This window comes from Tupaia chinensis, unplaced genomic scaffold, assembly GCF_000334495.1.
Source record: "Tupaia chinensis unplaced genomic scaffold, TupChi_1.0 Scaffold000290_1, whole genome shotgun sequence".
NCBI classification, from domain to species: Eukaryota; Metazoa; Chordata; class Mammalia; order Scandentia; family Tupaiidae; genus Tupaia; species Tupaia belangeri.
The window spans coordinates 5,741,206-5,759,719 of record NW_006159775.1 but is presented as its reverse complement, the minus strand read 5'-3'; the positions used below and the strand labels follow the sequence as shown (position 1 = coordinate 5,759,719).

The window sequence follows — 18,514 nt, the reverse complement described above, 5'->3', positions numbered from 1 at the left end:
GTGGAATACTATTAGCCATTAAAAAGAATGAAATCCTGGGAACAGCAGTTAGCGTAATGGCTATGTCACTGGACTCTCATGTAGTCAACAGTGGTTTGAGTCCCGGTCCCAGTGGTTTAAACTCACGCCAGGCACATGTACGTGCCTGCCCAAGACCCTGAGGGAGAGTGGAGGAGAAGGGATTGCGGCATGGCCATCCCCCCTGGGGGGTGATTTCTCGCCTTCTGTCTCTCTGTCTCTCTCTGTCTGTCTGGTGAGCACATGCACCCTATAGCAAAACCTCTCAAAAAAAAAAAAAAAAAGAGGGAAATCCTGTCATTCAAGGCAATGTGGACAAGTTAGGAAGACATCATGTTATGCTTCATAAGCCAGACTCAGGAAGAGAAATACAGCTTAAAAAACTGACCTATAGAAGGAGAGAAGGAGGGACCAGCAGTTAGCGTAATGGCTATGTCACTGGACTCCCATGTAGCCGACTGCAGTTTGAGTCCCGGACCAGGTGGCTTAAACTCATGCCAGGCGCCTGTGCATGCGTGCCCAAGATCCCAAGAGGAAAATGGAGAAGGGATTGTGGCGTGGCCATTCCCCCTGGGGGGTGATTTCTCACTTTCTATCTCTCTGTCTCTCTCTGTCTTTCTAGCAAGCACATGTACCCTATAGCAAAAACCTCTCAGAAAAAAAAATAAAAAGGAGAGAAGGAGAGAATAAATAATGATTATTAGGACTGGATAGGCTAGGGATAGGCTAGGGTGGAAGAGGAATAGAGATGTTGGTTAATAGATACAAAACAACAGTTAGGAGCGATCATTTTTAGCTTTTTATAGTACAGTTGACAATAGTTAATAATGATGTATCATATAATTTAAGATAGTTAAAGGAAAAGATTTTAAAGACTCCCAACACAAACTCATGATAAATGTTTGAGGTGATAGAAGTCAATTGCACTTACTTGATGGTTACACACTATATTCATGCACCAAAAACCCACATAGTATCCCATAAATATATAAATTATTGTGTTAACTGAAAATACTTATAATTTAAAAATTTAGGAAAAGAAAAAGAGAGGTTTCCAAAAGAAGAAACTAACAGCATTCTTATGATTTGTTCTAGCTCACATCTCAGAGTGTTAAATAGACATTTTTCTATGTGACCTGGCTGTAAAACAAACAAACAAAAAAATCTGAATTTCAAACTTTCTGCTTTATTGGGATCCTCGGACAGATTTGAATGAGCAATAAGGTGACTACAGAAAATGTATCCTAATCCCAATACAGACACAAATCACCTAGGGAGATGTTCAAAATACATGATGCCTGGACTCCATAAACAGAAATCCTGATTTAGTTACTTGAAATAGTGTCAACAAGTGGATACTTTCATTTTAATATAAAGCCAAGGTTTAGAAACTCTGGATTATTTAAGGAATAGAATTAGAGGAATGGATTATTTTTAACCCAATAATCAGCTAAGCTATTTTACAGTTCAATTTCCAATGACAAAAAAGAGTTCTGGAAGTCTGGTGAGACTATTCTAGTTCAAGATTCATGTTTTATCTCTATCCTCTAACATAGAGAGATGTAAGCCTTTAAAGTCCTTCCCTGCTGGGGATATAATGATAAATAATACATGGCTTCTTGCCGTCAAGCACTTTCACCTTATTAGACAATTAACAGAAAGAGGAATCGTCTTTAAAGTAATTTCTAAGAATTCCACGTAGTTAGCACTAGATTAATTCTTTACTAGGACAATTGGAGTTCATTCTCCCTTTCTTTATTAGATACCAGTTTTATTTATTATTTATTTATTTATTACCTTGGTCCATCGCCAGGACTGTAATATTATATAACTCATTCCTAGGAGTGATAGCTTCCCTGTCCAGGACTTTGGAAGTTGTGATTGAACCTGAAAATTCATCAATGCTGATCCACCCTTTAGGATCATGCAATATTTTGTACCTGTGAACAAAATAAGTATAGTCTTTAGCATTATAACATGAATTTTGTTTTCTTTTATGAGAGCAGGAGAGAGAGAAAGCAAGGGAGAAATACAGAAATAGGTTATTTTTTACTACAGGGTTTCACCATGTCTCTATCCTCCTTCCCCAGCTTCCCAGTTAAAGATTACAGCCTCCCCTGTGGCTTCCAGCCTCCCAAGCTGTGGCACTACTTGTGGACCATAATGGCTGGGCCACATGAAATGTATTACAATAAGTTACTGTATTAATTATTACAACACATTATTAGTATGCATCTTTATATTGCATCTGTCTTTATACCTTAAGCCATTGCTGTTTCTAGTTTCGGGGTCATACGCCTGGTAGCCATTGATCTTTAACCCTACTTCTGAGTTTTCCTTAATCCGCACATATTGGGCTGCAGGGACACATTCAGGCCCTTCATCCTGATCCTTCACGTGAACTGTAACCAAGGCTCTGTTCATAGTTATAATTCTTGTTGCAATATCTCTGGTAAATGGAGCTTCATTTGTTACTCCAATTTCTAGAATCACTTGATGATTTTCTTCATAATTTAGTGGCTTTGAAATAAAGTACACATATATCAGTATCAGTGTAAAATACATTTGGCATTAAAAATAGCAATGGAACTTTTTCTTCTGAAGTTTATTGTTTTCCATGAATGAGATACACAACAGAGACAGAGAGGAAGAGAGACAGCATTTTCAACAGGGTCTGCACCTGGCAATCACCCCCAACTTTAGCCAACTCCCAGAACATAGGTATGTGCACATCAGAACATAAGTTTTCAAGACCCAACACAGAACGTTCCTATGTGAATTAGTCTTGCAGAACGTCACACTTTACTGTTTCAGTAATGTCCTGCACTCTTTTGTCAATATGAACAGTAAAATTCTATGTTCAAGTTTTGTCAATACTGGCTTTTCTCCCTTGTTAAAGAGAGAGAAGTGATCCTATATCAAGCCTTTAGTGAGACTGGTACAAAAGTTTCTGTAAGCAGTTTTCCAGAATTGTGGAAAAACAATTCTTAAAAAAAAAAAAAAAAAAAAAAAAAAAAAAAAAAAATTAATTATAAAATTTTTTTTTTTAAGAAAAACTATCCTGAACCTAGAAGTAACACCAAAAAAAAAAAAATTTGACAGTGTCTAATAGACTAGCCCAAAATCATGTAACTCACTATGTAATTTTGCATTTTTTACTACTTATCACTGACCTAGACATTCTCCAATTCTTAAGTTCAATATTGACTTAAGCAAGATTGAAAAAATACAGAAATTTTTCTGTATGATAAAAAAATACTACAAATGTCTGTTTTAATTGCTTGTATGGCATGTAACCCAGATATCGTTTTAGCTTTTCTTTTTATGAAAATACAACCAAATTTATATGTCTTACTGGAAATCTACTTGGTCTTTTTACTAACTCCTCCATGAATGAGTTAAATAAAATGTTTATCCATGCTCATTAGCCCATGTTTTGGAAAATTACATTTTTTTTTGAGAGGTTTTTTGCTATAGAGCACATGCCCTCACCAGAAAGACAGAGAGAGACAGAGAACCAGAAAGCAAGGAATCACCCCCCAGGGGGAATGGCCTTGCCGCCACTCCCTTCTCCTCTCAGGATCCTGAGCACGCACACACAGGTGCCTGGCCTGAGTTTAAGCCACCAAGTCCGGGACTTGAACTGTGGTCGACTACATAGGAGTTCAGCGATATAGCCATTACACCAACCGCTAGTCCCAGAAAATTCCATTTTAAGCATTTAAGAATTTTACTTTGGCATTATCTACAATTTATCCAATGAAACACAAACTAAAAACAGACAAATAAGAAAAAAAATGATGTACTTAATGATAATCATATTTAAATATACAGCATTGCTCTAAATTATAAAGTTAAATTCATTGAATCCTCACATATTTATGAAATAGGTATTATTGTCATCATCTTTGTTTTATGGAGCAGAAAACTGAAGCAGAGGAAGAGACACTGATCTTTCTCCAGATGCCAAGAGATAGTCTTTTGAGCTTGGATTTGACTCCAGGTAGTCTGGTCTGAGTCCATTTTCTTAACCTCTGTTCACTTAATCCCTCACTACACTGTGCTGCTTAACTGACCCACCAGTGTCTAAATCCTTTTAAATTAGTCCTTTGATTATAACTGATATTTAGACAACAAATCAGTCAAGAATTCATAAAATGCTTATTCACACCATTCTGTAAAGTTGAAGTACTTTCTTTTATTCTCTTTTTACTTATCAAAACAATCACTAGCTGAACACTGAGCAAAATCAAAACTAGTGAATAAAATTGTTTTAAGCGTTTCCCCACACCTAGGTTAGCAAGCTAAGATACTAATACTTGAGACCACTAACATGGTCAAGCTAATTTCTAAATTTTAGAATCCAAAAACATATATATGAAACTCTTTTTATTTTTTATGAATAGCCCAGAAACTAGAAAACCAAGAGGGAAAAAGAACTAAAATCTATTTATTTGATAACTGATGAGTGCTGTCTCACATATTGCATGTGTTGCTATGATCATGCAGAGATTCGAAGCAATTGATGGCAATAAGAAATAGCTGGGAATTTAGAGAGCAGCTGCAGTCCTGGAGGAGGTGTAACTGGGTGACCCAGAGTCTCTTGCTAAAGCCTCAGAGTTACTTTGTGCAATTTTTCAGGGCTTGAGGTGGATGTAGTCTTAATAGCTTAAAATCTACAAGATTAAAAATCTGGTGGGATAAAATTCCAATGATTAATGAAAGTATGTCAATTCTTTTCCACCTCAGGGTACATTTTTTGATTCATCACTTAAAAAGAAAACATTTAAAAATATGCCAAATCTGCACTGAGATGTTAACAGCTCCCTAGGAAAATGTGTTGCTGTGGAGGTAGAACTAGGGACTCTCCATCAGAGCATGACCAAGAATGAGGCCATCTTCATTCAAGTCCATCTGTACCATATTGCAGCTGGAATGGAAAGGACACGCTGAGATGCACAGATTTTCCAGCACTCAGGTCAAGGCTGTATCAGCTCCTACTTTATGGTTACAGAAAAGTTCTCTCTTATGAAAAATTATAAGACTAGTTCTGAGAACATAGTATGACTTTTAAAAAATAAAATAATAAATCTAATAGTTTACTAAGTGCTTTCATATTTATTATTGTGTTTGAAAAGCTAATTAGGGAGACAAACAGAATTATTATTTCCATTTACAGATAATACAGAGGCTACCTCTCTAAGATCACACGGTTACAAGAAGCAATTTAACACAGTGGTTAAGAGCATGTACTTTTGGATTCAAAGAGAAAGGTTCAAATCCTGTCTACATTATATCCTCGTTGTGCCAATTACATGTAGAACAAAGAGTAAGTTTGTTCACCACTGTCTGGTGCAATACTGTATTTCATCCTCAATACCACCTTTTAAAATATCACATATATCCAGGCATATATTTGAGAGAAAGTAAAAAGGATATGGGGTTCTAAATTATGTCATGTAAGGAGTACTTAAAGGCATTAGGAACATTTATCCTAAAAAAGGTTAAGTCTCACATAGACATGGTAGCCTTTTTAAAGAGGATTATACCTAGTCTGTACAGTTATGAGAGATAAAAACAAGACCAGAAATGTAATTTATAAGGAGGAAAAGCTTGGTTCAGTAGGAGTAAGAACTTCTGAGAATCAGAGTTCTCTAAATATGGCATAAGCTGCTAGTGCAGATCCTTATCATTGAGAATGTTTTAGTATGTTAGATGACTAGTAACTAATAATAAAATAATGAAAGAAAGATGATCACTAAATGGGAACAGTTGGATTAAACACATTTTAAATTCTCTTTCAACTTGTAGAGTCTACAATCTGAAAGTAGTTAGCTGACTAAGCCATTACTTGATTAAAACTATTAACTGTTCAAGTTGTCAATTATTCATTGGTACTATACCTTTACAACATAGAGAACACCTTCATTAGTTTCTTTATCTGTAGTCATTTTGAAATGCCCATTTTCATTTCCCTTTAAAATGGTGAAATTGGCTCTCCAATTGGCAGTGTTAATTAAATCCTTATCGTCTATGGGTATTCGTAAGATTTCCACATTGTATGCATTTTCCTCTACTGATGCTTGATACTGAAACAGAAAGAACTCTTAAAATGTAAAACTTATTTAAAATGCAAAGGAGAAGTTTTACAAAGTAAGTAAGTTTTTTCCACTTCAAAAGTGCTTATTCTTATCATTTTAAACAGATTGCTTTAAAATGATGATCACAAATGTTTCATCAAGGACTATCTATTAAATGAAAGAACATTATTACAAATAGGCTCTAATGTTACAGTCCATTAACAAGAGGGACATAATATAAATAATAATATGAATAAATAAAATAGATTTATACATCACCTGCTTAAATTTTAATTATACTCAAAATAAACAGATCTCAAAGTATGATATTCTATTAATTCATATTAAATAACAAATGACAGTAGGCAAAACAGTTTATATATTGATATTATAAACTTACAGCGTTTTGTCTAAAGGTAGGTGCATTGTCATTTGAGTCTTTTACTGTTATGACACAAGTTGATGTACTAATCAATCCAAAAAATTGACCATCCATGTCTTGTACTTTCATTATTAATGTGTACTTGTCTACAACCTGAAAACAAACATTCCATTAGTCTTAAAATATTTTGTTTAGATTTATAAATAAAACCTTGATTGTACACGCTTCTATTTGTGTGTACCCGTGCTGTTATTTGGTTTTCATATTTGCATTGGACTCTAAGAATTTGATAGACACAGATAAAGCTGAAAACAGACAGAGGATAAATTACAAAGAGCTATACTAAGAATTTAGACTTATGCTTTAAGAACCAGATACTAGCAAAAAGGTTATTAGAGTCATAGGGAAAGCACAAAATAAAAACATTCAAATTTAAAACCAATTTTTGGGACCAACAGTTAGTGTAATAGCTATGTCACCGGACTCCCATGTAGTCTACCGTGGTTTGAGTCCCGGACCCAGCAGCTTAAACTCACACCGGGCTCGTGTACATGCGTGCCCAAGATCCCGAGAGAATGGAGGAGAAGGGATTGCGGCATGGCCATCCCCCCTGGGGGGTGATTTCTCGCTTTCTGTCTCTGTCTCTCTCTCTCTGTCTGGAGAGTGCTCACGCCCTATAGCAAAAACCTCTAAAAAAAATTAAAACCAATTTTTTGGAAATGTTTTAAAGTTTATTTAATTCTTCCATGAATAAGAAAGACAGAACGAGAGAGAGAGACAGCACTCCAAAAGGGTCTTCATGCCATGATTCACTCCCAGCCTTAGCCAGCCCAGATCTTAAGATACGTATGTGCCTAATGTGGGCATCTAGAGAGAGGGCCTGAGATATGAACCAGGGATCTTCCTATGTGGTCCAGCATCACAAATCATTGCATTACCACTGTACCACTAGGTGGTCCCTGAGAAAGAATATTCTTAAAGAAGGTTGAATATAATTTACAGTTTGCTGACCTGAGACTCAAAACAACCAGTTAAATAGACAAGTGGTCCAAATGTAAAGAAGAAGCAATAATGACAAAGAGAGAGAGTCACAGGCAAGTTACTTTGGAGTTAGAATGAAGTAGGACTTTTAGCAATTTCTTTGTTAAAGGGTTAATGAAGAAAGAGGAGATTGAGTACAATGCTCAGGGGTCCTACTTGGGTAAGTAGGCACACCGGGTACCACCAACTAATACAGGAAATGAACAAGGGGAGACAGTTTTCTGAGGATGCAAAACACTACAGGGTTTGTCAAAGTGAGGTGAAAACAATAAGTTTTGTTTTGCATATCTTGAATTTTATTTGACTAAGGGAAATCTAAGGAGAAAAGTCCAGAAGGTGCCTGGATACATGGCCCCATTCTTAAAGGAGAGATCCTGAGATCTCTCCTGAGAATAATCAGTAAGGAGATGGTGGGTGAAATTATGACAGGAAAAAACCTCCAAGAGAGGTTATAAGATCAGAAAAGCAAAGGATGTAAAGAATAATAGTACTTCAGTCATGAGGGAAAGAAGAAAGAAGACTAGGCAAAGGACACTAAAATGGAAAGATCAGAGATGCAGAAAGTAAACCAGAAATCCAGGAAAGGCTGAGTTTTAGTAAGTATCAACAGTAGACAGGATTATGAGGTAACTGCTGGATGTGATGATTTGGAGATCACTGTGAATTTCCAAACTAAAGATTTAAACATGGTGCGGTGGTGGTGAAATGGTCATTTGTTTGTAATACAATCTTCCTGTTCTTTAGCTATACCTTTGGTTCTCTCATTTTTCTTTATTTCCTCTTTTTTTTCCCTCTATCTTATCCCTCAGTCTTCATGTTACTTGATCTCCCTTCCAGAATGAAAATCATGTTCCCAATTGAACTGCCCCTCCCATAGGCTTCCAGACTTTGCTACTCTGTTTTATCTTCATCTAAATTCACCATTTCTTGGCCTTTCTTGTTCATTTCTTTACTTCCAGTGGTATTCTCCACAACACACTCCATTGTTGTTCCTCACAAAATCCCATTCAACTGCCTTTCACAAGTGGTGTAACTTTACATTTAATTTTTCTATTCTTCGTATTTTACAGAGTAAAAAGACCCTTGCTTTCACAGTGTCTTGCACAAGTCAAATCATTGAACTGGATAATTTGACTTTGTTGCTTAAGTCAACCTATTTTTCCGATTGTCACATTTCTCCTCTATAAATAACACCTGAAAACAAGAAAATTATAAAGATAAAAAAAAACATGAAAGTAATTTGAACATAAAGTGCAATAAACATGACAATATGCTTTCACTATCATCTAAAAATGAATCCAGATTTTTAATAACTCATCCATTTTATTTTCTTTCCTGAGAAAAAGCTCATGTATCTATGATAACAGGACAGCATTCAGGATATGATCTACACTCATATAACAAACAAAATCCATTGTTCTACGTGAGAATGGAAAGCTTTGCTGAGCTGAAAGCAATTAGTCAAATATAAGCTACAAAATAACATTCTGCATTAAAAAAATAACATTTTTCGAAATAACAAAATAACATTTTTCATTAAAAAAATAGCTTTTTTCCTCAGCCCTACCAAACACTGATTTTTCTGTATTTCTAATCCTTATGGTTTCTTTTACCATACAGAAATAAAAATATTATTAAAAAAAGTTTCCAAGACTTCGACTAAAATAAAATAATGAATTCTTTTATTTATCTATTTATTTTTAGTTTTTGCTTTAGAGTACATGTACTTGTTGAAGAGAGACAAAGAAAGAAGAAAAGTAAAAATCCCCCCCCCCCAGGGGTGCTTCTCCATTCTCCTCCCAGATGTTAGGAATGCACACACAGGCACCCTGTGTGTTTTTCAAGCTGTTGGGTCCAGGATTCAAACCATGAAGTCAGATGGCCATGTAGGATCTACCTTAACCACCACATCACTGACTGGCCTGAAGAATACAGACTCTTCATCCATAATACAACAGGTTAAAGTAAATGGAGGGGGGAGGATTCAATCCCTTATAAAATGATACTCTGCAGAGTGAGCAAGCTACCTCTCTGTCCATGTAATGAGAGACTGTGGTGATCACGCCTGTGCTGGGATTCACAGAAAAGAGCCCAGGTGATCTTGGCGTCTGCTCCAAAATGCTGTACTTCAGGCGTGTGTGCATGGTGTCCGGTTCATCTCTGTCTGTGGCACAAACAGTCCCCACTGTAGTACCTACACACCAAAAGAGGAAAAAAGAGTCTTCAGTTTCCAGAATTGCAACTATATTTGAGAGTATTTACATTTTTTAAAAAATTAACAATGATGGTGGAACTTAATTTTAAATGTATTTCTTATCAAAGATATAATGTTATATAAAATTGATAAGAATGACTTTAAATTCATAAGATGAAACACTTTGATGCTGAAATCAAAGTGTACTTTCATTTTGCTTAAACTGCTTGATAATAAATCACGGAAAGTAGCTAAATGGCAACCAAAAATAATTTCAATACATATTCCCACATATTGCAATAACAAACCTGGATGGAGTGATAAAACATGTCCCTAAAGCAATTCCGATTATTTTTCAATTAAACTTTTTACTAATAGCTAAATCAAGACTGATTTGGAGTATAATTGTGTAGATGATCAAGTTGACCTTTAGTAGACCATCTCTCCTTTCTTTTTTGCAGGTCCCTGATTAAACTCTCTTTCACCATTTTAGCATTACAGCCTTTGCTCTTCAGAATCTATGGATGTGATGTGCTTAAAATAACCTGAGTTAATCTAGGTATCAAAGTGTTTGTCATTGATTTTTCTCTGTTACATATGAAGAGAACAGAACCCTCAAGAAAGAGTTGAAAATTAATCATCTTCTTTGAACAAGCAAAAATGTAGCAGAGTCACAGACTTGTTAAGCTAAAAACATTATAGGTCATCTATGTAATTAACACCTTTCCACGTAAAAGAACTCAAAGGACCTTCCATAAGTTCCCACGATGAAATAATTACAGACCCTGCATCAGAAACAGTTTCTTACACTATGGCAACATATTACCATCTACGTGGATCCCATAATATCATGTTGTAAACCTCAAATACATATAATGTAATTTGTTTAAAAAATACAAACTAAGTTTCCTAAACTCTCCAAACCAATAGTTTTTATTTTTTAAGTTGTACCATATGACTAATGAAGGCAACATTAATGACATCAAATTATCGAGGTGAAATATAAAGGGCAGAGCAGATAAAATAATGCAGTGAAGATCTAAGTAACTGTGAGAAACCTTAGTAGGCAAGTTAGCAAGTCATCCTTTATGATTGAGTCCATATATTCTTTTTTTTTCTTTTTTTTTTTGATAGGTTTTTGCTCTAGGGCGTGTGCGCCCACCAGTCAGACAAGACAGAGAGAGACAGCAAGACAGAGAGACAGAAAGCAAGAAATCACCCCCCTGGGGGGATGACCACGCCGCAATCCCCTCTCCTCCATTCTCCTCTCGGGATCTTGGGCATGCACATGCATCCGGCATGAGTTTAAGCCACAGGATCCAGGACTCGAACCACAGTTGACTACATGGAAGTCCAACGACATAGCCATTACGCTAACTGCTGGCCCCAATATTCTTTCCACTCTATTGTGAATTGATAAGCAGTTGAAGGGGTAAATCACTGAACAGCCATCAGCAAGTCTCAGAGGACACCAGAAATGCCATATTTAAGAGTGAAGTAAATTGAAATTTTTTTTCCCTCACAGGTGAGAGCAAGTATTTAAGATGAAAAACGTGACACAAATTCCTCCACATTTATTCCAATTTTTATTCTAAATTGGAAATAGTGAGGCAATAGCTTTAAGAGATGATATAAATAAGAGCTTTAGAAATGTATCCTCAGTGAATGTCATTCAACATCTTCCTAAACCCTCATAAAAATATCTCACTTTTGTTTTGTTTTTATTCTGTAGCTCCTCTTTCAGAGAAAATAATGAAAAACCCACATAATTTAAAAAATAAAATCCAAATGTATAGAGCTTGACTAACTGAGCTGCCTTTATGTAACAGTTCATTAGTAACACATTGACAACACCAAAACTCCTGTAATATCTGGTAAGGCGCATATTGGCTGGAGTAGCTGGGAGTAAGTGCTTTATGGTAAGTAGATATCAGTTTTATCTTTGGATGGTCTGGCCTACTGTAAAAAATGGATACATACATAATTAACAGGACACGTTACATTCTTAAAAGCAGCCTTACCAAGTCTACTACTTTCCAGAACTTCGAAATTATAAATTTTTTCTGTAAAAACAGGGGCATTGTCATTTTCATCCTCTACTCTGATGGGCAGTGGGAGAGGTGTATCTGCTGAGTACCCATCTGCAGTCGACGCATAGGCAATCAACTATAAAAGAAGAAAAAGCAAGTTAAAAAGCAAGTTCATTAATATCATATTCTAGCAAGAGAATAAGAAGCTTTATTTATTATATTTTTTGTAAATATTCTCTTTAATCCACTTTGAAGATTTTTTCCATTTTTTTAAATGATCAAAACATTAAGTAGAGAAATATTTTAAAGCAAAGAAGTTTCATTATTTGGTGGAAATGGGTACAGTTCAAATAAAACATAAGTCAGAGTAGCAAAGCCAGGGATGACTCTTCATTAGACTGAGAAATTGAATGTGACTATAGAGATTCTTATTATATTTCTTATCCTCTGCATAATCAGAAAGTTATACTGGGTAAAACAAACTCACTTCAATGCAAATACCTACCACATCTTCTAAATAAAGTGCCAGTTCCCTATCTTGTCACTACCAAGCACTATTATTGTTTGTTTTTTTCTCATATTTCTAATAGTTTTTCTATCAAAATGAATATACCAATTCCTCATTGCTAATTAATCAAAGGCAATGTACTGTCAAATAGAATAGTGGTCTCCAATCTCTTCTGCATCAGGGTCTGGGTTTGTGGAGGACAATTTTTCCAGATAGGAGTGGGGAAGAATGGTTTATGAGAACTTGCAACCTAGATCCCCTGCATGTGCAGTTCATGCTCCTGTGAGAATCTAATGCCACTGCCGATCTGACAGAAGACAGAGTTCAGGCGGTTATGCAAGCAATCAATGGGAAATGACTGTAAATTCAGATGAAGCTTCACTCACTCCCCCACAACTCCCCTCCTACTGTATGGCCAAGTTCCTAACAGGGCATAGATTGGCACTGATCATGGCCAGGGTTTGGGGACTCTTGGATGGAAGATATTTCTATTCAGCATGTGATTACAACGTGGAGTTGAACCTTGTCTTAACCAAAAGAAAAGAATGTTACATGGAAGATTACCAGTGGCATTCACTTATCCAGTGTCTTTCCTTTTCATTTAGGAACAAAATCTCTCTTTCCAATAGGGAATCATTTCCCCTACACTACAAAGGTGGCACATGACCCCATAGTATTGACTGTATTACATTGAAATTTTAGTTATTCCCCTTTGACTATAAGTTCATCCATCTGAAAACACTGGCTTATAACCCTTATTTGGGCCTGGTCACCCACTTTGGCTTCCTTATCTAGTTATCAGACATGATCAAAAATTCACAGGAAGTCAAAAATGACAGAACAGTAGAAAAGAGAACTTTTTCAAACAACTGCAGACATGTCTTGCAAAAAGGAGCATGCATCAGTAACCAGAGAGATAGTATCTCATTCCCAAAAGGAAATGCCAGGAAATTTACTGAAAATTACAGTGAAATACAATAAAATCTGTTTGCTTCATTTCAGGCTTACCTAACAGAAGTTGAGACAGAAAGCTGACCAAGTGTTCCAAAATATTGCACATTCTATTTTTCTTTGACTTTAAGATACCCTCTAAGAAGAGAGTGCAAGGAGACAGGAAAGAGCAGATGGAGTGAGTATGAAAAGAAACAGAGCTTAATAATGTAAAGTCACATAAATCAATAAAAATCCTACATCAAACACATCATATTCTTCACGATCCACAGGTCGGGTACAAAATAGATTTCCACTGTTTCTGTCTATGAAAAATAAATTTAAAGGTTCTTGGTCAACTCCTCGCCCACTTATTGAGTAGAAGACAGTGTAGTTCTGTGCTGCATCAGATTGAACCTAAAAGGGGGTGACAAATGCAAAAAATATTAAAATTAAATTCAACTAAATGTTATTTTTTGAACTACAGTTGTAGTGCTTATATACACATATTTTATTTTAAACTTTTGTAGCTTATGCATTCATTTCCATGAGACACAAAGAGAAAAGAGACAAGTACCCCCAATAGGATTTTGACATCATAATCCACTCCAAGCCTTGGCCAGTCATGGATTGCGCATGCCTGATGTACTTGGAGAGATCTCTGGACCCAAAATGGCAACGTTTCCATGTACGCTGACCTTGCAGAGCAATGCATTTTACTGCTCTACCACCACCTGGCACCCAACATGGATTTCATTTAAGAGATGATTTCAATAGAAAAGATAGAAAAGAACAATAATACCCATTACTGCAACAGCGAAGCAAACCTGGACTTTCATATACTAGATGAGGACAGTGCCAATTAGAACGCACCTTAGGGAGAGGAACTGACAAAAATAAAAAGAATGAGCTAGGAGAATAAACAGGAATGAATAAGAAGTAGGAAGTACATGAAAACCAGGCTAAAATGATGCCCAGAATGTTCCATGAGAAGCAAGAAGGTCACTGAAGAAATAATGGGGGGTTAGGGAGAGTGGACCAGCAAATGGCATAATGGCTAGTTCGCTGGACTCCCACACGGCTGACCATGGTTTAAGTCCCAGACTGGGTGGCTTGAAACTCATGTTGGGTACATGTGTGCCTAAAATCCCGAGAGGAGAATGGAGAAGTGATTGCAGCATGGTCATATCCCACTGGGGGGAGGGGTGATTTCTCACTTTCTGTTTCTATCTCTCCAGCAAGAGAACATACCTATAGCATAAATCTCTCAAAAAAAAAATAATAATAATGAGGTAATAGGGGCCACATGTCAGTGATTCCAAGGACAAGTTTTTCCTTGGAATCAAGGATAATGAGCTACTGGAGAATTTAGACAAGAGTAATATCATCTGATTTATATCTTTTCTTTTTCTTTTTCTTTCTTTCTTTTTTTTTTTTTTTTGAGAGGTTTTTGCTATAGGGTATGTGCGCTCGCCAGACAGACAGAGAGAGACAGAGAGATAGAAAGTGAGAAATCACTCCCTAGAGGGGATGGCCATGCTGCAATCCCTTCTCCATTCTCCTCTCGGGATCTTGGGCACACACACACACGTGCCTGGCGTGAGTTTAAGCCACCGGGTCTGGGACTGGAACCATGGTTGACTACGTGAGAGTCCAGCAACATAGCCATTACGCTAACTGCGTAATGGTCCCCTGATTTATATCTTTAAAGAGCAATGTTTATTGTTTTGTTAAGATTAAACTTTGGGAATGTGTGAGGAAAGAAGCTGGGAGACCATTTACAAAGTTAATGCAGATCCAGGGTGGAGCTGATAGTTTGTTAGATAAACACAGTAACAGTAGGGGTGATAAGAAGTGATTAGATTTTGGACATAATTTAAAAGTATAGTCAATTGAATTTACTGATGAATTCAATGTGTGGTAAAAAAGCAGAAGCCAAAGTCTAGATCAGAGGGCGATATTACAAGGGACGTCAAAAAGTTCATAGAAAAGTGGAATTAAAGTACAAGTTTATTTGGGTGCAAAAGTTTTGAAATCTATGCTACCATGTCTCTGAATACTGTATCTATGCTGTCCATCTTCCTCAGTGTTAGAATTCGTGGCTGAGTGAAGCACAGCGTGGCCCAGAAGAAAGGCATTTCTTGGTCCCTTTTGCAACTAGGTATGCTCACATGAAAAGATCAAGTCAATGAGTTGTGAACGAAAGTAACAAGGGCAAGATCCAGATTGTGCTTCAGGGGATAAAGGAGTGTATTCTCCCTTTTTGGACATAGTGATGAGTCAGCTTGATCTTGCATGGATAGCTAAGATAAAATAAAACAAAAAGAAAACAAACAAACAAGCAAAACACACACACACACACACCATGGGTACCAAGTGTTACCTCTTATTAAAACTGCTTTATCAGGGAACCAGCAGTTAGCGTAATGGCTATGTCACTGGACTCCCACGTAGTCAATTGCGGTTCGCGTCCCGGACCCAGTGGCTTAAAACTCATGCCAGGCACGTGTGCGTGCATGCCCAAGATCCCGAGAGGAGAATGGAGGAGAAGGGATTGCGGCGTGACCATATCCCCCCTGGGGGGGGATTTTTCACTTTCTGTCTCTATGTCTCTGTCTGTCTGGCGAGTGCAAGCGCCCTATAGCAAAAATCTCTCAAAAAAAAAAAAAAACAACAAAAAAAAACCCTTTTTTATCATACTTTACGAGAAAAAAAAACCTGCTTTATCATACTTTACAGGAAATAAATAAATCTGTAACTTTCTTAAACTACTATTTTTTGGGATCTTGGTAAAATGTAGCTATTTCAAAAGGCTGTAATAACTCAGGAATTAAAAAATTTTGTTTTTGTTTTTGTTTTTGTTTTAACCTCTGGGAACAATGAATGCACATTGCAAATTGGGTTCCATATCTATTTCATCCCCCTTCTATGGTATCCTCTCCTAGCAGATGCCTGAAAATTTCAAACAGAAACAAACCAAACCCTTTATTTTCCAGAATCTCTTGATACCAGAGTTTTGGGTTTAAATGCATAAAACCACATGCTTGTATGAGATCTGGAAAACATACATAAGGTATATGGCTCATTTTTGTTGACTTGGCTGTTTTTACTGTCATCACAGTGTAGACACATATGTTTTCTTAAGTTCTTGTTTTTTTTTCCTTTTTTCCCCCCTGCAGCAGCAGAAGTTATAGTCATTATTTCCCAGCTTTGTGGATGTTGAGAGACACGTTATAGGCCAATCATTTTCTGACATTTGTGGGAGCAGTTCAGAAATTGTTCTGAAGCTGCGTGGAGAGGAGCAGCTGTCTGACCATGCTTTCCAGACTGTGGCAGTGGAACCTTGCCTCTAGAATCAGTGTCTTCTCCACCACAGAGAAAGCAGTATGTCCCTTAGTTGCAGGCCCCATAGTGTAGCTAGCTATTAACTCCTTATACATATTCTCTCTATAACCAAAAACTTACAAAACGATTTCAATGCATACACAAGAAGGATTAAACTGCTTCCAAGATGGAAGAGTGCTTTAAGGAGAAAAGCAAACATTTGATTTGTATATTTTAAGTTTGTGATGTCTATTAAACTTCCCAGTGGTAATATCCATTAGCAGTTTGGGCTGGAAATATGAAGTTGCAAGTATCTTCTGTATAAGTAGTACTTAGAATCAAGACATTGGATGAGATCACCAGAAGACTGTATGTAAATAAACAAGAGAAAAGGTGGATGAATTGGCCCCTGAAGCCCTCCAAAGTTTAAGGCCTTGGTGGGGGGTAGGGAATAAGGAAGAACTAGAAAGAACATACTAAGTCATGGGCAATGTGGAAAGCCCAAAACTACCTGAATCACAGAAGTGAAGTGAAGAAAGTATTCAAGAAAAGTTAGCTGTATCGCATGCACTTATGTCAAGAAAATGAAGACTGAGACATGGTGACTTATTTAGCCATGCAAAAACTAAAATTACCTCTGACTAGTACAACTTTGACAATCAGAAATCATTTGGAATATGCCTTACCAGCATTTAAATTACAATATTCACAAAGAAGAAAAAGGACTATAGTAGTGGATAACATGAAAAATAAATGTGTAAGACTCTGGAGAGAGAGCTAAAACTTCAACAAGTGGTACAAAGATCCCGCCACCAATATTAAAGAACAATAAAGTAATAGAAGTTTAAGGGGGAAAAGAACCACAAAGCCATAGCCCTATTCCACTTACTGTTTTCATGATGTCTGCTCTTAATGAAAAGCAAACCTGATCATTTTATTAAACTGCCTAAAATATCTCATTATTTTTGGAATAAGTTACATTTTCCAGTAGGACATAAAACCCATAAAGGTTTTATCCCTGTCTATATCTTCTGCCTCATCTCTTGATTCCAACCACATTGTACTTCGGAAGATTAAGCTGCCCAGAGTGCCTCTGAACAGCCGCACTTACTCTCACTTCTGTATTTCCCTCTTTTCCAAAATTATTTACCTGTACAAAGCTTTCCCATCCTGCAGCACTCAATTCAGGTGCTTCTTCCTCTAAGCCTTTTCTCATATTTTACCATCTGTATCAGGGGTCGGTGTTTATCTCATTACCAGATCATCCCTATGACAACTTTAGTATAGCCCTTGCCACTAACACAATCATTTGCCCACTTGACCTTCTTCATGAAGCTAATAAACTGCATGAGACCAAGGGTCATGAATAAATTGTTTTCTGTCTTTAGTATCTACAGCAGTGGCTTCCACAAGCTATATAGCTCAATAACCATCTATTATTGAATGATAGATTATTCAATGGCTGTAGAGTCTCATATTTGTTATTAGCTTTTCAGTGCTTGTCTTTTTTTCCATTTTACTTGCGCTTCAATTTCACCTGTTTACTTTCAAATGTTAACAAACTTATTAAACCTGAATAAAACACTCTTAGAATGACAGCACTCCCAGTCAGAAGGAATGTAAAACCTACTTGTTGCAGAAACAAAGGAAAAGGTCCCAACGAATTCTCTTGCATTGAGCAAGGAATAGGTGCCCATCTCCTCTTGGCACGCCTAAGAACAGTTTCTTTAGCATGTCTTTTCTTTAATACCTAGATTTAGAAAAAAAAAAATAAATAAGCAAAAGCATCACAGTCTATTTTATCACAAACTAGTGAATAACCCATAAATCTAAAGCCTTATCATAAGTTCATCCTCAGAACTTTTCATGCTGAAGCTAAACCAGTTGATACAGTCATTTTGCATTAGAAGGGGATCAAATAATGTACTCAGATTTCAACGTTTCATAAATGAAGGAATTTCCTGTTGTATATCTAACACTGACCATACTTTCAGGTTAGGAAAATCA

The 18,514-nt window shown here is 36.6% G+C and overlaps 1 protein-coding gene across 1 annotated transcript in view; it reads right to left on the bottom strand.

The window, feature by feature from the left end:
* DSC3 (desmocollin 3) overlaps positions 1-18,514 on the bottom strand; it is a 50,577-nt gene that overhangs the window by 16,156 nt on the left and 15,907 nt on the right. The window contains exons 4-11 of the mRNA XM_027772662.1: positions 18,138-18,257; positions 13,445-13,600; positions 11,737-11,881; positions 9,549-9,715; positions 6,499-6,633; positions 5,922-6,107; positions 2,279-2,538; positions 1,816-1,958 (exon numbers count right to left, since the gene is read on the bottom strand). Coding sequence (XP_027628463.1) covers positions 1,816-1,958; positions 2,279-2,538; positions 5,922-6,107; positions 6,499-6,633; positions 9,549-9,715; positions 11,737-11,881; positions 13,445-13,600; positions 18,138-18,182 — 1,237 coding nt within the window. The 5' untranslated portion in view covers positions 18,183-18,257. The remainder of the gene's footprint in view (positions 1-1,815; positions 1,959-2,278; positions 2,539-5,921; positions 6,108-6,498; positions 6,634-9,548; positions 9,716-11,736; positions 11,882-13,444; positions 13,601-18,137; positions 18,258-18,514) is intronic.